Raw genomic sequence first — 19,762 nt, 5'->3', positions numbered from 1 at the left:
ATTCAAAGCGGCTCAGAAGGGGACATAAGTGTTTCTGACAAACACATTTTTATTGTTTTCCAATTGAAATTCAAGAGAAAAGAATGAAAACAAATCAATTAATGTCTTCAACATTTTCACATGACCACATTTCCTATAATTCTAATGAAGTCAGATGATAAACAGTCACATTGACATTTAGCATATTCCAGATAATGTAACAAATGCTTTTGAAGTTAACAGATCTACAAGTCTATTGTGGTAATTGATTTTATACACCTTTGCTTTTCAGGCATTAGCAAATGGGTTTTTCAACTTTGAAACGTTTGATGTGGATGAGTATGAACATTACGAGGTATGTTAGAAGTTTCTATTTGGGCCCGGCTCTGGGAGAACTGGGCTTAATGCATGTGGCTAAAGCGTCATCCCAGATTAGCCTGTGCAGTTTGCATATGCTGATCAGAGATAAAACTTTCGGCTTTAATCAAATTTTTTTTAAAGGAAAACTCTTATTAACGAAAATCTAGTCTAGGCAGAAAGTTTCATCCCTAACTAGCCTATGCTTTCTGCACTGCATAATGTAGGACGATCTTTATGCACTTGCATTAAGCCCGGTTTTCCAACAGTCCAGCTGATATCGGTTATTAAAAAATACGTTACATCAACTTGTTAGAAAGTGAAAATGACAAGTTAAACATGTCTTAGTTTAAGAAAAGTATTGAATTTCTTCTAGTCTGATAAGACGTTTTCACATTGAATTGATGCATTTGTAAGCTCATATTTAAAGGGATTTATGTATGCATCACCTATTTTTCGAATATAAATTTTCACAGTAGAAGTTAGTGATGTGTAATGTATCAGTGATTTTTTACACTTTATATAGATTCATGGTGTTGACAGCATAGCTGTGGCAGCAATTTCTATCAGTGTGGCTGAACAAATTCTTAGTTTGATAAACTTTTCCTTCATTTTAACCTGTAAAGTTACTTTATTTATTAAGTGAATTTCAATGCAATACAGTAAAATTATCAAAAGTAGAGCTTTAACAAAAAGGACCCATGAATCAGTCTACAGAAAGTCACTGTTAATTTAGTTGGAAAGAAAATCCAGCACAGGTAAACTGCACAAGCATTTATCTGAAGAGACAACTGTACTAACAAAAAAATGCAGTAGGGCATATACCTGTACCACTTATTTGTAAACAAACATGCATTTGGAGGGATAGAGTGGGTGGATATATGCCAGTAGCAGAGTTTGGCCCAGTTTCTTACAAGATCTAGATCACAGGCTTGGAAGGAAGCCAGAGGCTGGGGGTGAATGAAAAACATCTATGACTGGGTCAAATAGAGGAGACCCAGAGGCTGGGGGTGAATTAAAAACATCTATGACTGGGTCATATAGAGGAGACCCACAGGCTGGGGGTGAATGGAAAACATCTTTGACTGGGTCAAATAGAGGAGACCCAGAGGCTGGGGGTGAATGGAAAACATCTTTGACTTGGTCAAATAGAGGAGACCCAGAGGCTGGGGATGAATGGAAAACATCTATGACTGGGTCAAATAGGGGAGACCCAGAGGCTGGGGATGAATGGAAAACATCTATGACTGGGTCAAATAGGGGAGACCCAGAGGCTGGGGGTGGGAGACCCAGAGGCTGGGGGTGAATGGAAAACATCTATGACTGGGTCATATTGGGAAGATGTCAGTAATGTTGCCATTGTCATTGTTAAGCTACATTCAACCATGGCTGAGTGCAAAACTAGGCTAACCATGAAGTATTCAGCATGAAATTAGCATGGTTTTGCAGTGACAGAATAATATCTTTATTTTTTCAAGGCTTTGATGTTCTGGAAATAATGTTGTCTTAAGCACCTGGTTATACAAAATATAAAGATCAAAAGCAATAATTATTTGAAGCAGATGAAGTTCAACCCAGATATTGTTTAAGCAATAATCTGCTTTTAACAAATATAACAAAGATTGCCATGTATGCTCTTTTGTGGTTGTTTTAACTGTTAAATGTGATAACCAAAGGCAATGGTTAGATAAAGTGACGATTAATGTGTATATAGTCAACATCTTGTAGAAAGGACTGTGCATGTAATCAGGTTTCTTGCATATATTACATTACTGTACATGTTTGTAAATTGAGTATTTTTAACTATTAAGAATTCTGACATGTTCATAAATATTAATTGAATTAAGCAAAACATATGCATTTGTTCTTAGAGTTACCCTTCTAATGGATGTTATGTCATATTGAAATGTAGAAATTTTAAAGAATTTTGCTTCATTTAAAAACAGATAGCTTTATTTATTGTTGTGTCAATTATGTTTGCCAAGACAATGCAGAGTATGTTGTAATGCTGATGCATTTCACCTCTTTATGCACAGTTTGTTGTAACCCAGTAAAGACTTGCCTATGCTTTCCGCCTATGTTTTATTGGTGGTATGATTGTAAAATAAGCCTCAAAACTTGCCACCCATGTCCTATAATGCATTTTCTTGGCAACACAGCAACCACAACATTGTCATGTCTCTAAAAAAAACAAGCTTTAACATGTGGTTTTGCATGTTGGTGTGTTTTTTCTCAGGACTGGCTATATGTACATGGTCCATTATGAAGTTAGGTTCCAGTTTGACCTTGTCCTGGCTCCTGCTATGTGTGAATGGATTACAGCACATCATTAATTCATGCAATATGTCATTTCATTAAGTTGGCACTTATAGTATATGTCACTGGTTTATGTATAAGGCTTTTCTTGGCTTTGGCTCAATAATACTATTTTGTCGCATTTAATGTGTATTTCCTTATTTTATTAGTACCTAATTCCAAACAAACATGATTTAAATCAAATACATTGTAATCTTTCATTATTTACTATTATACATATCTCAGTACCCTAATCAAGATATTTAATGGCCATACACAGATTCAGTATGCTGTGGGCTGTAATAATGCAGTTACATATTCCATCAAGATAACTGCCATTAATGTCATTCATTTTGCAACCAGTTACTACAATACTGTGGTTTAAATGTCAGCATTGATTGTTGACTGCTGGTTTTTATGCCCCCCTTCGAAGAAGAGGGGGTAAATTGTTTTGCACGTGTCGGTCTGTCCTACAGATGGTTTCCGGATGATAACTCAAGAACGCTTAGACCTAGGATCATGAAACTGCATAGGTACATTGATCAGGACTGGCAGATGACCCCTAATGATTTTCATGTCACTAGGTCAAAGGTCAAGGTCACAGTGACTCGAAATAGTAAAATGGTTTCCGGATGATAACTCAAGAATGCTTCGGCCTAGGATCATGATACTTCATAGGTACATTGATCATGACTGGCAGATTACGCCTAGTGATTTTCAGGTCACTAGGTCAAAGGTCAAGGTCACTGTGACTTGAAATAGTAAAATGGTTTCCGGATGATAACTCAAGAATGCTTATGCCTGGGATCATGAAACTTTATAGGTACATTGATCATGACTGGCAAATGACCCCTTTGATTTTCAGGTCACTAGGTCAAAGGTCAAGGTCACAGTGACTCGAAACAGTAAAATGGTTTCAGGATAATAACTCAAGAATGCTTACGCCTAGGATCATGAAACTTCATAGGTACATTGATCATGACTGGCAGATGACCCCTATTGATTTTCAGGTCACTAGGTCAAAGGTCAAGGTCACAGTGACTCGAAACAGTAAAATGGTTTCAGGATGATAACTCAAGAATGCTTACACCTAGGATCATTAAACTTCATAGGTACATTGATAATGACTGGCAGATGACCTCTATTGATTTTCAGGTCACTAGGTCAAGGTCACAATGACTCAAAATAGTAAAATGGTTTCTGGATGATAACTCGAGAATGCTTATGCCTAGGATCATGAAAGTTCATAAGTACATTGAACATGACTGGCAGATGACCCCCTATAAATTTTCAGGTCACTAGGTTAAAGGTCAAGGTCACAGTGACTCTAAACAGTAAAATGGTTTCCTGATGATGACTCAAGAATAATTAGGCCTAGGATCATGAAAACTTCATGTGTACATTTATCATGACTGGCAGATGACCCCTATTGATTTTCAGGTCACTAGGTCAAAGGGTAAGGTCACAGTGACAAAAAATGTATTCACACAATGGCTGCCACTACAACTGACAGCCCATATGGGGGGGCATGCATGTTTTAAAAACAGCCCTTGTTTACATCAAGACTACCTATTTTATAGCAGTTTCTCAACTTGATTTGATAGCTACATTGATTCGTTTGTGAAAACATTTTGAAAATGTTAATTAACTAATTGTAATTGGATTATGGTATTGCAATATTTTTCCCATAATGCTCCCTGTATTTTTTTGTATTTTATTGTAAGTATTTATCTGATACATTGTTACTATGCAACTTGGTTGCTTGTGTGTGTGTGTGGTTGGTTGGTGGGAAATTCCAATAAAGTTTATTAGCAACTGAGTCCAAATAAAATAAGGAAATAGACATTAAAATACATGAAAATAAGTACAGCTTTTAATTACATAAAGAAGATTGATTTAGAAACAACAGAAGACTTAACCTGTGACATGAACTGTCCCAACTGTATGAATTGTCTATCTGTCATTGTTCCAGAAATTATGCCCTCATAAAACTAGAAATGTCACTGCTGCATTTACAGAATGAAAACATCTCTCTTTATTCTTTTTGTTGCTTTTTTATTGCAGAGCAGCCTTGATTTCAGATGTTTCCAGTGCTTTTTCATTGAAAAGTCATTTTACATCAGTCTTTGTTTTCATTGTGTCACATTTCACTGTTGCAGAAAGTAGAAAATGGCGATTTCAACTGGATTGTGCCAAACAAATTCTTAGCATTTTGTGGACCTCACCCCAAAACCAAGATAGAAAATGGTAAAAACTGTTGGCCCCTGTTGGAACCAGCTTGCTGTAGACCTAGCCATGGTGTAGCCCCACATAACCACTTCTAGTTATGTTATTTCTCATGTATCCCTCTGTCACTTATCAGACATACATGTATGTTTCAAAACGTTTGTGTACAGTTGTTTTCATACGTTGACCTTGGTGAGATAGTAACATTTTCATTGTAAGGAATAGATTTGAGCTTCTCTCTGGCAAAAGTGGGCTTATTGTATCTGCCTAAAGTGTTGTTCCACATAAGCCTGTGCAGTCGCACAGGCCAATTAGTGAAGATTTTTTCTGCTTTAAATGGAATATATGGATTTTTATGTTTACAGAAAGTCACTTTTTAACAAATATCAAGTCAAGGAAGAAAGTGCTGTTTGCACAGGCTTATCAGGAACGTCACTTTGCACACATACATAAAACCAAGTTTGTCCAGCACGAGACTTGATCAAGTTTATCTGAAACTGTTTTGGTCAACATATGATTGCAACTCCTGTTTGTTTTCACAATATTGCTGTATTGGTAATTTCAACTGTTAGAAACATGAACCAAGATGGAGGTGCAGTGTCTTTCTTGCTTGACTCAATTTTATGGTTTTGTTGAAAGCAAAAGAATCTTGAAACGTACAATTTAATAAACATTTGAAGTTACCATGAGAACAGCAGATGTACCATGTAGCATGTAGTTGTTGTTATTGTTGAAGTAACAGTAATGGCACACAGTCGACAATAATAGATCAATGAACAGTCAATTAATAATGCACTAAACACTTACTAGCTTTTGTTCAATCATATGTATATAAGCACATACATAATAGCTGTATAGCTGTTGATAAATCACACATGGACAAATTGCTTTGTGGGCTGAGCTGCAAGCTGCGGCAAATGTTACCATTATGCTCATTGATACAGAAATAAGTACTTAATGGTGTGTGCATATAATTCATCTGTCAGTTATTCTGTTACTTGAACACTTGTGCCATTACGGTGCTGTTTTCTGGACGGAAGTTTAGAATGTTGCATGTATGTCTTGTACAAGACTTGCAGGGCTCACAGTGCTTGTCATGCTTTAAGCCAATTGTTTCACAGTTACATACTTATCGGAAAGACTGTCTAAACCCTTTCCCACTTAGATACATATTTTGACCCATTTGTAGTCCCTTAGAAAGTTAAATTTAATGTAAGATCTTTCTTACTAGATTCAAGTTTTTAAAGCTTCAATGCCAACATTTAGATACTGATGAGCAGCAAACAGCATAAAACCTGGACAGACTGCGAGTTACTCGCAGGCTGTTCTGGTTTTATGCTGTTTGCACATAGCCATTTTGACTTTGCTTCTAAGTGGGAAAGGGTAAATAAAGTCTCAGGCATCGGAAGGGGTAAGGTGGGGGAAGGGGAGAGTCTTTAGGGAGGGTCTGAAGTAGAAGTCTTTTTGCGTACAAATGAGCTGTGATGCACAAAAAGGGGCCTTAGGACATAATCAAACATATGAGTCTTGTTCTGAGAAAACTGGGCATAATGTTTGTGCGTTAAGTGTCGTCCTAGATTAGCATGTGCAATCCGCACAGGCTAATCAGGAACGACACTTACCGCTTTTATGATATTTTTCGTTTAAATGAAGTCTCTTCTTAGCAAAAATCCAATTTTCTCCGGAAAGTGTCGTCCCTGATTAGCCTGGGACGACACTTTACGCACATGCATTAAGCCCAGTTTTCTCAGAATGAGGCTCATATTAGCTCCAGCTATGCCTCTGCATCTGTTCACTCTGCTGAGGAGTCATAATGTCTGCTAATGAGACCATGAAACCTTGCGTGACTTTATAATGTGGGGAAGCTCTGACCAGACTGAACAAAGGTGTAGGCTGGTCAGCAACTATGGCTCTAACCAGATTCCTCAAAGGCTGGTCAGCAGCCATATAGCCATGTTCACACACGGTGACACAAAAACATGTAACTTAAGATTAATGTTGCAATGTGAGCTCTGTATTGTCTTTGTATTCAAAGTGATCACAAGATGTTCACCCAGATTTCACCATTAACATTACCTATGTAGCATTATTAACATCACCATCAACAAGTGAAACCTTCTCTTTACTAATAGTACATGTAATCCTCTTCTTTTTTTCTTCTCTTTTTTTTAACAGCGGGTAGAAAATGGGGATCTGAACTGGATAATACCCGAAAAGTTTCTAGCATTTAGTGGACCCCATCCACGCAGCAAAATTGAGAATGGTAGGTAATGTAATGATTGCCAGTTGGTCGCAGTAAGGTTGCCTTCTTTGTATTGCAGTTCAGTTTGCAGTAATCAGGTTTTATATCAGCTGCTTTTTTTATCACTAACTTCTGTTGCATTTTTCCTACATAAATTGTAACACAGTGTTTGTATGTTAACATGCAGTTTTGTTCTTTCATTTCTTCGCAATACATCAGGATTTGCTTAAAGGATGTCAATCAATGCACTGAAAAAGAATGTTTTCATTTGCTCCCATTTAAAGTTTACTTTATTTATTTGTTTGATAAACTATGGATTTTTTTATTAGTATTGTACAAATAAAATTTTAATACATGGCTGTGGATGTGTGTTAAATGATTGTTTTTGTTTGTTTTTTGTTTACTTGATTTTGAATATAAATTTGATCAATAATAATGATATTAATCTTTAAACCTTTTTACATAATAATTGTTAACATCGCTGAAGTTTGTCAATATAACCACCAAGAATGTTAAACTTATCAATAAAGATAGGACAAATTTCTCTTATATTATTGAGTGAATTACAACAGTTGTTATTTGTCTAAACTGAGTGTCTAATGGGTTTCCTATTGTTTATCAAATTATTATGTCAATTCAATAAGGTGTAGGGTGCTTAAAATCAGCATTTTGCATTATATCCATTACAGCTATCAAATTAAAATAATTGTTACTGATTGTATCTTGTTGTTCTACCATAGGCTTAGGTGGCAATTCTATACTGTTATCTTGCCTAACACTGGTTTGCTGTTGTGCTTTTTTAGCTTTTGCATAAAAGGCCACAACACTTTGATCAGTGGTTTGACTGAATTTTGCCTCAAAACATTGTAGCTAACAAGCCCAACAAATATATATGAAAATACTTGTAATTTAACAGGGTTTTTTCCTTCTTTGTGACCCGCCGAAAAACGGCCCATTCCCCTCGGATTTTTTCCCCTCAGCAGGTAAATTTTCCCCCAGATTTTATTTCCCCCCCCCCCCCCCACCAAAAAAAAACTCTTTTTTCTTTCTTTTTTGTTAACTTTAAATACATAAGTTAACTTTATCCAGTGTAGAAAATAGAACATATTGCATAATTAAATTATCTGTTGCCTTGCATTTGTTTTAAAAACAGTAAAATATGTTAAATTGATTATTTAAGAATTTCCTTATTTTCCCCAAAATACATCGTTTCGCATGATTTGTTTTCCAAAAAATCTGGCATTTCATGAGATTTTTTTCCCCTCAAAAAAAGGCCAGGCCCTTTCCCCAAAATCATATGAAAACCCTTGTATAATGAAAATACTTGTAATATATTTTGGATTTAATCAGGGGTGAGTTCAAAGAACAGAATACTACAAATAGTGTGTACGGATTTGTTGAACTTTTTTGGCCAAAAATATTCAGCTTATTAAATGCTACCATTTTTTTCTATGAACTGTGTAACAAAAACTAATCCAGCTGTGTCGTAAGATATGAAGAGTTGATGAATAAAAACCCAACTCTGGTAAAAAAAAATTGGATGCATGGCAAAATAGACCATGTGGGCACACAAAATTAAAATATTTTTATTTCACTTTTAGAATTTCAGGTGGGACAAATCGGACAAATATCTGATCAACTTGTTGTGGTCTAAAGGGTTGATTTGTTGTTATTACAAATCTTTCTGGAATGGGAAATTTTGGTGTTCACTGGAAATTTCTTGTTTAACAAAAAACTTTGGATTGAAGTATATAACTCATTTTCTGTTGCAGTATCAATACACATGTATCATTTCAGTATTATATTCCTGTTTAATGTACATGGCCACAATTTTTGGACGTAATTTGAAACTGCTTAAGGTTTGAATGATCAGGAGATTAAACTGCATGTATGAAATAGTGTGTCAGTGTGAATTGCATTCTTTAAGCTGTCAGTCTAATCTACTCTTCTGCTTTGAGTAGCTTTATAAAGGCTTATAGAATTGTGGCTTATTAAATTGCCTACAAAGTTCCGATGTTTGGAAAGTAGTCTAATTTGTTGCATTCTCATAAACATTCGTTAAACAAATGCATGAACATGGCTTTATTAAGTGATGAATGTTTTTTAAAGCTAAATAACACCCTCGTGGCCATACTAGAGTAATCATCACTTGCAACAAACATGATTATGGTGTAATGTTTAATGAGGAAATTATTTGCCATAAGCCTGTAGGGTAATGAAGTATAAAAGGTGTCATAGGTCTCTTCATTTGTATGTCATAAAGCTTGTTTGTTGATTAGAACATTGTGTAGTTCAGTTTGCCTTTGGCATTTTATCAATACTGATTCAAGTGCTTCAATATGTAAAAGCTATAATTATAAGATATTCTGTGGAAACTCACATATTAACTCTTTCAGTGCTGGAACCGAATTTTGAAGGCCTTTGCAAACAGTTTGGATCCAGATGAGACGCCACAGAACGTGGCGTCCGATCAGGATCCAAACTGTTTGCTATTCTGATAGTATTCTTTGAAAAAAATCGAAGAAAATGCTAATTTTAGAAATTCAGCAGACGACATTTTAGCAGACCACAAATTTCCCAGCATGCAAAGGGTTAACTTCTAATATTAGAACATTGATTGCAACACTGTATTCTTCTTTGGTATAATTTGTATCAGTATTTAAGCTTTTGAGACAATGTGTACCATAATATGAGTTAAAAACTAACTTATGAATTCTAGCAATAAGTAGCTCAAATGATACTTTCTGATAATAAATTATAAGGAACCATATTCATTGACATACTATGAATGTTGTCAACTGGCAATTTTTTGCAACATTTATAAAAATTGTGCCTTCACGTAAATACAGGTAGTAAAATATTTCTGTAAGTTCTGAATTTCAGATGACTTTCTCAAGATAAATAGATGGAATTTAAATTATTAACATTATTTAGATATTTTAAGATGGAATGTTATTTATCAATAATTGTTTAAAATATATACTCTATGGATAATTAAAAATAGTATTAATCTATACAAAATAAGAAATAAAGAACATTAAATGATAATAATAAGATCATAAAATATATCATTTTTCCTACATGAATATTTTAATGACATTTAATTATATATCATATAAATATTATTATAATTTACCCATAATTCACTGTACATTTTCTCTCTGTTACATAGGTTACCCTTTACACGCCCCAGAAGCCTATTTCCCATATTTCCGCAAACACAATGTGACCAGCATAGTGCGGTTAAACAAGAAGATCTACGATGCCCGCCGGTTCATGGACGCGGGTTTTGACCACTTCGATCTCTTCTTCATCGATGGCAGCGTGCCCAGTGACACTATCGTGAGGCAGTTCCTGGAACTCTCCGAAAATGCTGAGGGAGGCATTGCTGTTCACTGTAAAGGTAGAAATTGTTTGTGATATTTTCACAGTGATAACTTGCATGAAACTACTGAATTAGTATTTTACCGATTAACTCTTTACTCATGTGCAAATTTGGTTGTTTTTGTCTGAAATTGTCTGTATTGACAAAGGTTATCGACCAATTTTCTTTGTGCTAGATTTTTCCTATGATATACAGTTGTGCTTGGGCCATTTTTTATCATCATACTTAAAAAATTACAAACGATTTTTTTTTCAACTTGAAGAATCTGAAACATAATTAATGTTACTTAATACTTAATTTGCAAAAATATAATTACAAATGTTTTTTGTTTTTTTCAACTTAAAAAATCTGATACATTATTAATGTTACTATAGACATTATTTGCAGAAATATAATAATAATAATAAAACAAATATTGCTTGCATTCAACTCCAGCTGGTCTAGGCCGGACGGGCACGTTGATAGCCTGCTACATGATGAAGCACTACAAGTTCACTGCGGCCGAGTCGATAGCGTGGTGCAGGATCTGTCGCCCGGGCTCCATCATCGGCCCACAGCAGAACTTCTTAGAGGAGAAGCAGGCTTGGCTGTGGATGCAGGGTGACCTACACAGGGCCAAAGTGAAGGTAGGAGATCCGGTGGGTATTGGTGCTGCCATTGTGGAGTCTGTGAGTAAGGGGTAAATTGTCATCCCAAAATAGCCTTTTTTTATTAAAAGGAAGTCAATTCTAAATGAAAATGCAGTCAAGGCAGAAAGTGTTGTCACTTATTAGCGTGTGCAGACTGCACAGGCTAATATGTGATCACATGTAGGCAGATGCATGAAGCCCCATTTTCTTACAGTGGGGCTCAATTTGTCATGTTCTCAGTATGCAGTGTGTGTCTATTCTTAATGTTTGTTAAAGGCCTTTATTTTGAAACATTCAAGGTTTTGATATGAAACTTAAAAATGCATTCACAGTGTTTTGTTTATATCCCTGTATCCAAAATATATTATGACAGGACTTGAAAAATTAAGCAAGAAATGCACTTGCAATTTTCTTTGGCTACAATTCAAAGCTAGTGGAAGTTTCTGTTCTGCTCTATCACTCCCAAAAAAGTTTGGAACAGGCTTACCGATTTGTTAGAGAATTTGACTGCCAATCCAAGGATTAAGGGTTTGATTCGTGGCCATATTGTGTGGGGAGTAGTCATGAAAAGTGTGAATAGATTTATTGACAGTCAGTGACTGAAATATTGTTGCATAAGGAAAATATACCAAAAAACTCAACTAACAAAACCACTCAAAAACAGTTCAAGGAAATTAAAAACCATAATAAGGCCATTCCCTCTATTAAAGTGTTTCCATGGTTTCAGGAGAATGACAAGAAGCGAGAGCGTCACAACAGCGTGTCCAAGCTGCTGTCTGGCGTGGATGACATGCGCATACAGGACGCTCTAGACGCAGGCTTCGGCAATGCCTGGAGTAACGAAGACGACGTAAGTATTGTCCAGACTCTTGCCCAATTGAAACTCGTTCAGGGAAAACTGAACTAATGAATGTGCATTAAGTTGTCCCAGAAAGGCCTGTGCAGTTCACACCAGCTAATCAGGGACAACACTTTCGGCTTTTAAGTAATGTTTCTTTCTAAGGAAGCGACTTCAAAAAAAAGACAATCCAGTCTAGGTGTAAAGTGTAGTCTCCCATTGGCCTATTTGGACTGCTCAGGCTAATCTGGGATGACACTTAACCCATGTGCATTAAGCCCAGTTTTCCCAGAACAAGGCACAATTGCTAATTGCTAATCAATCTTCAGACTGGGAACTTAATTATCAATAAAAAAAACAACTTATGATAATATGTATAATAAGTCACAGTAGAGAATACAGGATTGTTAAATATGTCCATGATGCAAATTTTAGTAATGTTTATTATGTTTAAATCAGAGTAATTCTTGCTTTGAAGTTGTTACTGGCCAATATACAACTTGTCGTACTAATATGAGGCTTTAATATAATGTCTTCTAATTTATCATATCTGAATATAGGCATTGGGATGTTAACCAAAGAGAAAGAAATCAAGTGACCCTAGTTTTCAACTGTTGTCTCTGATTTATAGCTCGGCTGTTTTCGGAGAAAACCCGAGGTATTGTCATAGCCAGCTCGCTTCCGCCGTGCTAAAACCTTAACATTGGCTCTAAAATCAAAGTGCTTTCACCTACAACTTTGAAACGTCATATGTAGATGCACCTTGATGAGTTCCACATGCCACACCCATTTTTTGGGTAACTAGGTCAAAGGTCAAGATCACTTTGACCTCTAAACAAAAACAAAAAAATTCTGACAAGCTTTCATTTATTCAAAACTGCACTCGCAGCCAAGCGTATGAGGTGCACTTGTTTGGTTTTTCACAGTTTAGCAATTGTTTCTTTGCCACAAGTAAAGGACTGAATTTTATAATGAAGTTTCTCAACTTTTGTTGGAGCTGAAGATTCACTTTCCTATTGTAGAGAATCTACACTGGTCCTGTAACCAGAGGAACCAGAATTGAAACCCAGGGAGACAAACTGAACCAGCTAAAGTTGCTCAGGGGAAAGCACTCTAGATCAGCCACCAGTGGTGCTGTAGGGTAAGGCTTCTCTCCCTTGAATTTGAAGGGTGAAATAATCTGGTTTCTTTGGATTTATCAACTTTTTTCTTTTTTTGTGCTTTTAAAATTGTTTGTGTGGCAAGCAAAAAGACATTCATCATATAAATAAATAGGGATGCAACAGTTTAACTTGTTTATGTTTACGTTTTATTCAACAGGCGTCAATGAACGATTGACTTTAAAAAAGGTTTGTTACCAATAAAGCAAAATAAATAAATAACCTGTTGCAACTCTATAAGTCATAATGATTGTAGACAGTTTTCATATACTTTAACACAATGGAAATTGTTGATAAAGCAAATCTTTCTGCCAACGTAATTATGAACCATGATAATTGTAATATTATAAACCATGTTAAATGCAGAATTCATTGAAATTCACCATCACTTCAATGGCTCACAGAGAGACTTGCAAGAGTAAAAATGAAGATTTCGAGTCTGGTGCAATGTACATGAATTCAGAGATTTTATAAAATTCTATGAATTACAACTTACCAGATAATACATTATTTATACAAGTCCCAGTGCCATATTACCACTTCATTTGTATTTTCCTTTGACAAGAAATGCACAGCAATGGCTTTTTACTGATACATGTATTGCTTACCTGAGCTCAAAATGGTCATGGTGAGCTTTTGTGATCATCTTTTGTCCTTTGTTCTTTGTCCGTCATGCTTTCTCAATATTTGCATTATAAACACTCCAGAGGCTTTATTTATTTCCTATTCTTAATGAAACTTGGTCGGAACATTTGTCCCTATAATGTCTCAGTTGAGTTTCAAACTGGGAAATATTTGGTCAACAACTATGTCTCTTGGTGAACAAGCTCGTGAACACTCTAGAGGCTGTATTTATTGCATAATCTTAATGAAACTTGCTTAGAACATTTGTCCCAATGATATTTAGGAGTAAGAAACTAGGTTGTGGGGGTACAAGAAACAATAGTCGTGATGTCACATTAAACAGAAATCTCATGAACACTAGATGACACATTTATTGCTAAGTTTTATTGAAATTAAGTCAGAACATGAGTTCCAAGGACGTCTAATAGGGCTGAACACTGTCAGGAGGTCAAATTAAAGAACAAGCTTGTGAACAAATTAGAAGTCACATTTGTTTTCACCAGTTACATGAAAATTTCTATGAAAGTTGTTCTAATGATATCGTTCCATAGATTAAAAGCATGGCCACCTTAATATGTGGCATTGTCCTCTTGTTGCTATAGTTAAACCATTTGAACTCTTTAGAGGCCACATTTTTGACCCACTAATCGTGAAACCTTCTGGAAGCATTTAACATTTGTATTATTATGATGTTTTTGTTGAGTTTGACAAAAAGTGGTTTGTTCAAGGACATGGATGTTAGGTGTTGGAGCAGTTTTTGTATAATTCCATACTGAAACCTTGTGCTAAATACCCGTCAGATAAGTGTAGTTCCTTGGGGTCTCAAGTGAGCACCGAGGAGTTTTAGCACTCTTGTTTTTCTTTTGTTCAGATGATGTGAGTACATTTATATCTATTCATAAGTATTCATGATAGTAATAATTAAAGCATGCTTTGTTTCTGAATAAATTGAAAGGAAGCTAACAATGTTGTCCAGCTATGCATTTCTTATCTGCCATGCTTCCTATTGTGTCTTGTGGCCTAAATCACCTTACATTCAGTGATAGATGCAAGGTCTGCTGTTTGTTTCTGCTGTTAACAGCCAGCCAGTTGTAAACACGTAACATATATTCGAACTTTCTTTGTATGGATATTATTTTTGTGTCAAAATTGTACATACTGGTACTTGAGAAAAATAAAAGAACAATGTCTTATAAATTTGTTTGATCTACAGATCTAATGAATTTTTGTAACAAGCCTTATTGCGGCTATGATACCAAAAGGTTGATTTAGGCCCGCATTGCTCTCTGTCATAACTAGACTTCAGAGGGACATAACTGACTGTTGGCCGCCTTCTTTGCCATGGTGACCGGGACTTATTTTACAGGCACTCAAACAAAACATACATGCCTTATTCTGGGAAGACTGGGCTTATTGCATGTGCATAAAGTGTTGTCCAAGATTAGCCTGTGCAGTTTGCACATGCTACTCAAGGAGGAAACTTTCTGCTTTTATGATAGTTTTTGTTTAAAGGAAGTCACGTCTTAGCGAACATCCAGTTTAGGAAAAGTGTCATTCTTTATTAATCGACACTTTAAGCACATGCTTTTAGCCCCGTTTTCCGAGAACAAGGCTCATATTATGTAAAATTAAATTTAAATACTTGAGCTTGAAGTCCTTGAATATGTCTGGTTATATTTTTTTTTTTACTTTTATCTATAATACAACCATGCTGTGAAAGAGTGTTTCTGTAAAAAGTTGCCAGTTTTGTATACTTTGGCTTCTCACAAAAGAGTCATGAAACGGTAATACGTATATGCATAACTTTAATCAATATTGATATTTTTTGTCATATGAACTAAAAATTGTATCCAGTTAGAATAACCTTCTTAAAAGGTGAATAAATATCCTATTATACATTTGAGTAATACACTGTCATACATGACTTGGCAAAATGGGAACAGTCATTGGCAGCTATAGCTGCTTCCATTTTGCCCTGCTTACATTGTGAGAGCCCCCCCTCCCTTCCATATGCCAGTGGGCCCTACATTTCCTGCATGTGTTTGCCACATTCAGGTCGGAGGAGCACAAAGGTCACAAACGCTCGACCACCCAGCCTCTCCGCTCCACGTCTAAAAGTGCGCATGGGTCCGTTATGTCCTCCCTGAAAGCCAGTAAAGTTAGTTCCTCGCTAACTAACAACCATAATTCAAATTCTGGGGCCACTAAACGCAGCACGAGACACTCTGGATCCTCCCCGAGTGCAAAAAGGTGAGTCTTGGCCCAGATTGTACTCAGTGCCTTGCTGTGGCAGTTTTTTTTCTCATTAACTTCCTGTTTAATAACCGTTCTACTCCAGGTTGTTTTAATAAGACTTATTTTTCTTATTTCCCAGTGCCACTTTTTTATTATGTAGATATATATAGTTACGTTAATTTTTTTTCTGACAATGGTTTGACAATTGAAACCATTGATATAATCAAAGAAAATTAATCATTATTAATATGATATTGTCCAGATCTTAAGATGACCAACACGTAGAATTCGCTTTTGTATCGAAAACGTCATTTTAATGCATCAATAGGTACATTTTTAGCTCAACTATTTAATAAATAGTCAGAGCTGTACTACTCACCAATTTTTCGGCATCTCTGTTGGTGTTAAAGTAAAGCTCAGGTTATGGTAAACATACAACATTTCCATTTCTCTTTTTAGCTCACGTGAGCACAACGCGCTCATGGTGAGCTACTGTGATCGCCTTTTGTCCGTCGTGCGTTGTGCGTCCGTCGTCAACATTTGCCTTGTGAACACTCTAGAGGCCACATTTATTGTGCGATCTTCATGAAACTTGGTGAGAACATTTGTACCAATGATACCTCCACCGAGTTCGAAACTGGGTCATGCTGGGTCAAAAACTAGGTCACTAGGTAAAAAAAAAGAAAAACCTTGTGAACACTGTAGAAGTCACATTTGATGCCCAATCTTCCTGTAACTTTGTCAAAATGTTTGTCTTAATGATATGTTGGTTGAGTTAAAAAATGGTTCCGGTCCATTGAGAAACATGGCCGCAGGGCGGGGCAGTATTCCTTATATGGCCATAGAGAAACCTTGTGAACACTCTAGAGGTTACAATTTTTGCCCAATCATCATGAAACTTGGTCAAAACATTGGTTTCATTAATATCTCGGATGAGTTCGAAAATGGTCCAGATCGGTGAAAAAACATGGCTGCCAGGGGGTGGGGCAGTTTTCTCTATATATGTATATAGTGAAAACATGTGAACGCTCTAGAAGTCACATTTTTGGTCCAATCTTTATGAAATTTGGTCAGAACATTTATTTCCTGGATACGACGGTTGAGTTTGAAAATGGTTAGAATCCGTAAAAAAACATGGCTGCCAGGGGGCAGGGCAGTTTTGCTTATATGGCATTAGTTAAACCTTGTTAACACTCTAGGAGTCACATTTATAGTCCAATCTTCATGAAACTTGGTCTGAACATTTGTTTTTATGATAGCTAGGCTGAGTTTGAAAATGGTTTCGGTCTGTTGAAAAATATGGCCGCCAGGGGGCGGGGCAGCTTTGCCTATATGGCTATAGTGAAACCGTGTTAACACTCTAGACGTAACATTTATAGCCCAATCTTCATGGAACTTGGTCCGAAGATTTGTTGTATTGATAGCTTGTCTGAGTTCGAAAATGGTTACAGAATTGTTGAAAAACATGGCGGCCAGGGTAGCGGCAGTTTTCATAATATGACTATATTAAAACCATGTTAACACTCTAGTTGTAATGCGGAATCCAATGTTGGTGCACAATGATGATGATGATGATGATGATGATGATGATGATGATGATGATGATGATGATGATGATGATGATGATGATTATGATGATAATGATGATGATACTGGTAATGGATTCAGAAACATTAATGTCAAACCCAAATATTTAATTATAATTATTGCATTACTCAAATTAATTATTGCCATTACTTATGATTGTTATCAATATCTTTGCAGAAATTTAACATAGTGGTAAAACCAATAAAATAACAAGAAGTGTTACATATGAATCTTATTTGACTTTTCATTCACTTATCCTAGGCTACTCTCTATAAAACTCATTTATACCTGTAAAAAAACAACAACTTATTACATCTTTTAAGAAGCACAAACAACTGTTTGAAGAAAAGTTGATTTGCATTTGTTTTTGCAAAAATAATATATTTATTCTACAAATTTTTTTGTGCATTTAAATTACAAATAGTTTGATAGTTGTTTTGATATGATACGTTTTCCAATGTCTTGTGCGTGTTTACTTCTATATTTGCACACATTTATAACTATAAGAAAGATCAAGTGATGTTTTGTACTATAAAAGAAGATCAATATTGAATTTCTAGTAGCTGTACATATTCTCATACTCATTTACTTTTTTATAACTGACTTTGATATATGAAAACAATTCAACATATTTTATTTAATTATGCAAAAACTATTTTATAAAAACACAATCTCTTGAACAAATACAGTTGTTTTCAGTATCTAAAAGTGTTCTTGCTAAACAGATTGTAAACAGTCATCCCCTATAAGATGCTGAGATGCTTATCTCATGATCTCAAATTTGGACAACAATTTGTTGAAAAATGTACTTCCATTTTCTTTTGTTGATGCTTATTATTAAATTACTGTCCTCATATTACTTTTATCCAAAATAACTTAAGCTTTGTCGCAATGGGTAACAAATGTCTATTTAAAAAAAATTAAACACACACACACAAAACTACTGATAACGCATATATGTATATATCTGCCGAAACAGCAAACCTCTTCTTTTCACAAAACAACGTTAACAACCCTTGTTTCCAAATTCCTGGATACGACGGTTGAGTTCAAAAATGGTTTTGATCCATCTAGTAACATGACCGCCAGGGGGGGGGGGGGGGGGGGGGGGGGGTCATTTTCCTTAAACATGTATTTATATACTGAAAAAGCCTGTGAACACTCTAAAAGTCACATTTTTTGGACAATCATCATGAAACTTGGTCAAAACATTGGTTTTATTGATATGTCGGATGAGTTTGAAAATGTTCGTGATCAGTGGAAAAACATTGCCGCCAGGGGATGGGGCAGTTTTCTCTATATGTTTGTAAGAAGCATTTTCCTTATATATATATTTAAAAAAAATCTGGGTATTAAAAACATGGCTGCCAGGGTGGGTGGGGTAATTTTCTATATAGGCCTATTGTGAATACTTTGGAACACCTTATTTTTAAAGTCAGTCTTGTCATACTAATAATTTAAAATATTTGCTGAAGAGTTTTAATCTTTGTTTCTTTCCATCTAAGTCTCTCAGGTGAGCGACCCAGGCCCCTTTGGGGCCTCTTGTTCTATTTAAGGTATTCTATTAAAAATTCTCACATGTGTTTGGGGGTATTGTGTCTGTAACTCTGACCAGCGAAGTTAAAGAATTATGTCCCTTTTTGTACTTCGAAAAAGCCATACTTCTGGTTAACTTATGAGTACAACTGCTCTATAATTATTTCTACTAAAGATATTGAAATACAACTGAATATTTTCGTTCTGGGTCCGTAAGAACACACGTTATCCAACAGTTACAAATATGACCAATTTTTAGCAGGATATTTTACTCACAAATGCTGTTGTAGCATAAGATTGCATTTGTGTCAAGTCCAATCAAGGTCGCTGATTATAAACACATACAAAAATTGATTGCAGTAACTTCAGATTTGATAAAGGTATTTATTTTGTTGTAATTTTGTGCAAAGGTAGTGTTTTATGCAGACCTGGCTTGGGCCTTCAAGGTCAAGGTCAGTGTTACTAAATATAGAAATAATTTGTTCACTAAATAACTTGAATTTACTTTGAGGAATTGTAATGAAATTTGGTGAATTGCTTTGATACACACAGGCTTTGCTTGTGATTGCATTTGGTCCTATCAGGTCAAGGTGAAGGTCGGTTTAAGTAAAAATAGGACAACTATTTCCACTCATTTACTAGTTTTGCATTGAAATTTGTGGGTAGCTT

At 35.6% G+C, this 19,762-nt stretch overlaps 1 protein-coding gene across 11 annotated transcripts in view; it reads left to right on the top strand.

The window, feature by feature from the left end:
- The window catches only part of LOC127874455 (dual specificity protein phosphatase CDC14A-like), a 55,311-nt gene that overhangs the window by 18,462 nt on the left and 17,087 nt on the right, over positions 1-19,762 (top strand). For 8 of the 11 annotated variants that reach the window (XM_052418798.1, XM_052418796.1, XM_052418793.1 and 5 more), the window contains exons 7-13: positions 272-334; positions 7,033-7,120; positions 10,272-10,502; positions 10,920-11,122; positions 11,841-11,963; positions 12,974-13,092; positions 15,791-15,985. In XM_052418798.1, coding sequence (XP_052274758.1) covers positions 272-334; positions 7,033-7,120; positions 10,272-10,502; positions 10,920-11,122; positions 11,841-11,963; positions 12,974-13,092; positions 15,791-15,985 — 1,022 coding nt within the window. Of the gene's footprint in view, positions 1-271; positions 335-4,790; positions 4,879-7,032; positions 7,121-10,271; positions 10,503-10,919; positions 11,123-11,840; positions 11,964-12,973; positions 13,093-15,790; positions 15,986-19,762 lie in introns of all 11 variants that reach the window. The other 3 variants (XM_052418792.1, XM_052418790.1, XM_052418799.1) reach the window with 3 other exon arrangements.

Source organism: Dreissena polymorpha, chromosome 3, assembly GCF_020536995.1.
Source record: "Dreissena polymorpha isolate Duluth1 chromosome 3, UMN_Dpol_1.0, whole genome shotgun sequence".
Taxonomy (NCBI): Eukaryota; Metazoa; Mollusca; class Bivalvia; order Myida; family Dreissenidae; genus Dreissena; species Dreissena polymorpha.
The sequence above is the reverse complement of the archived record's forward strand: the minus strand, read 5'-3'. Positions and strand labels throughout refer to the sequence as shown.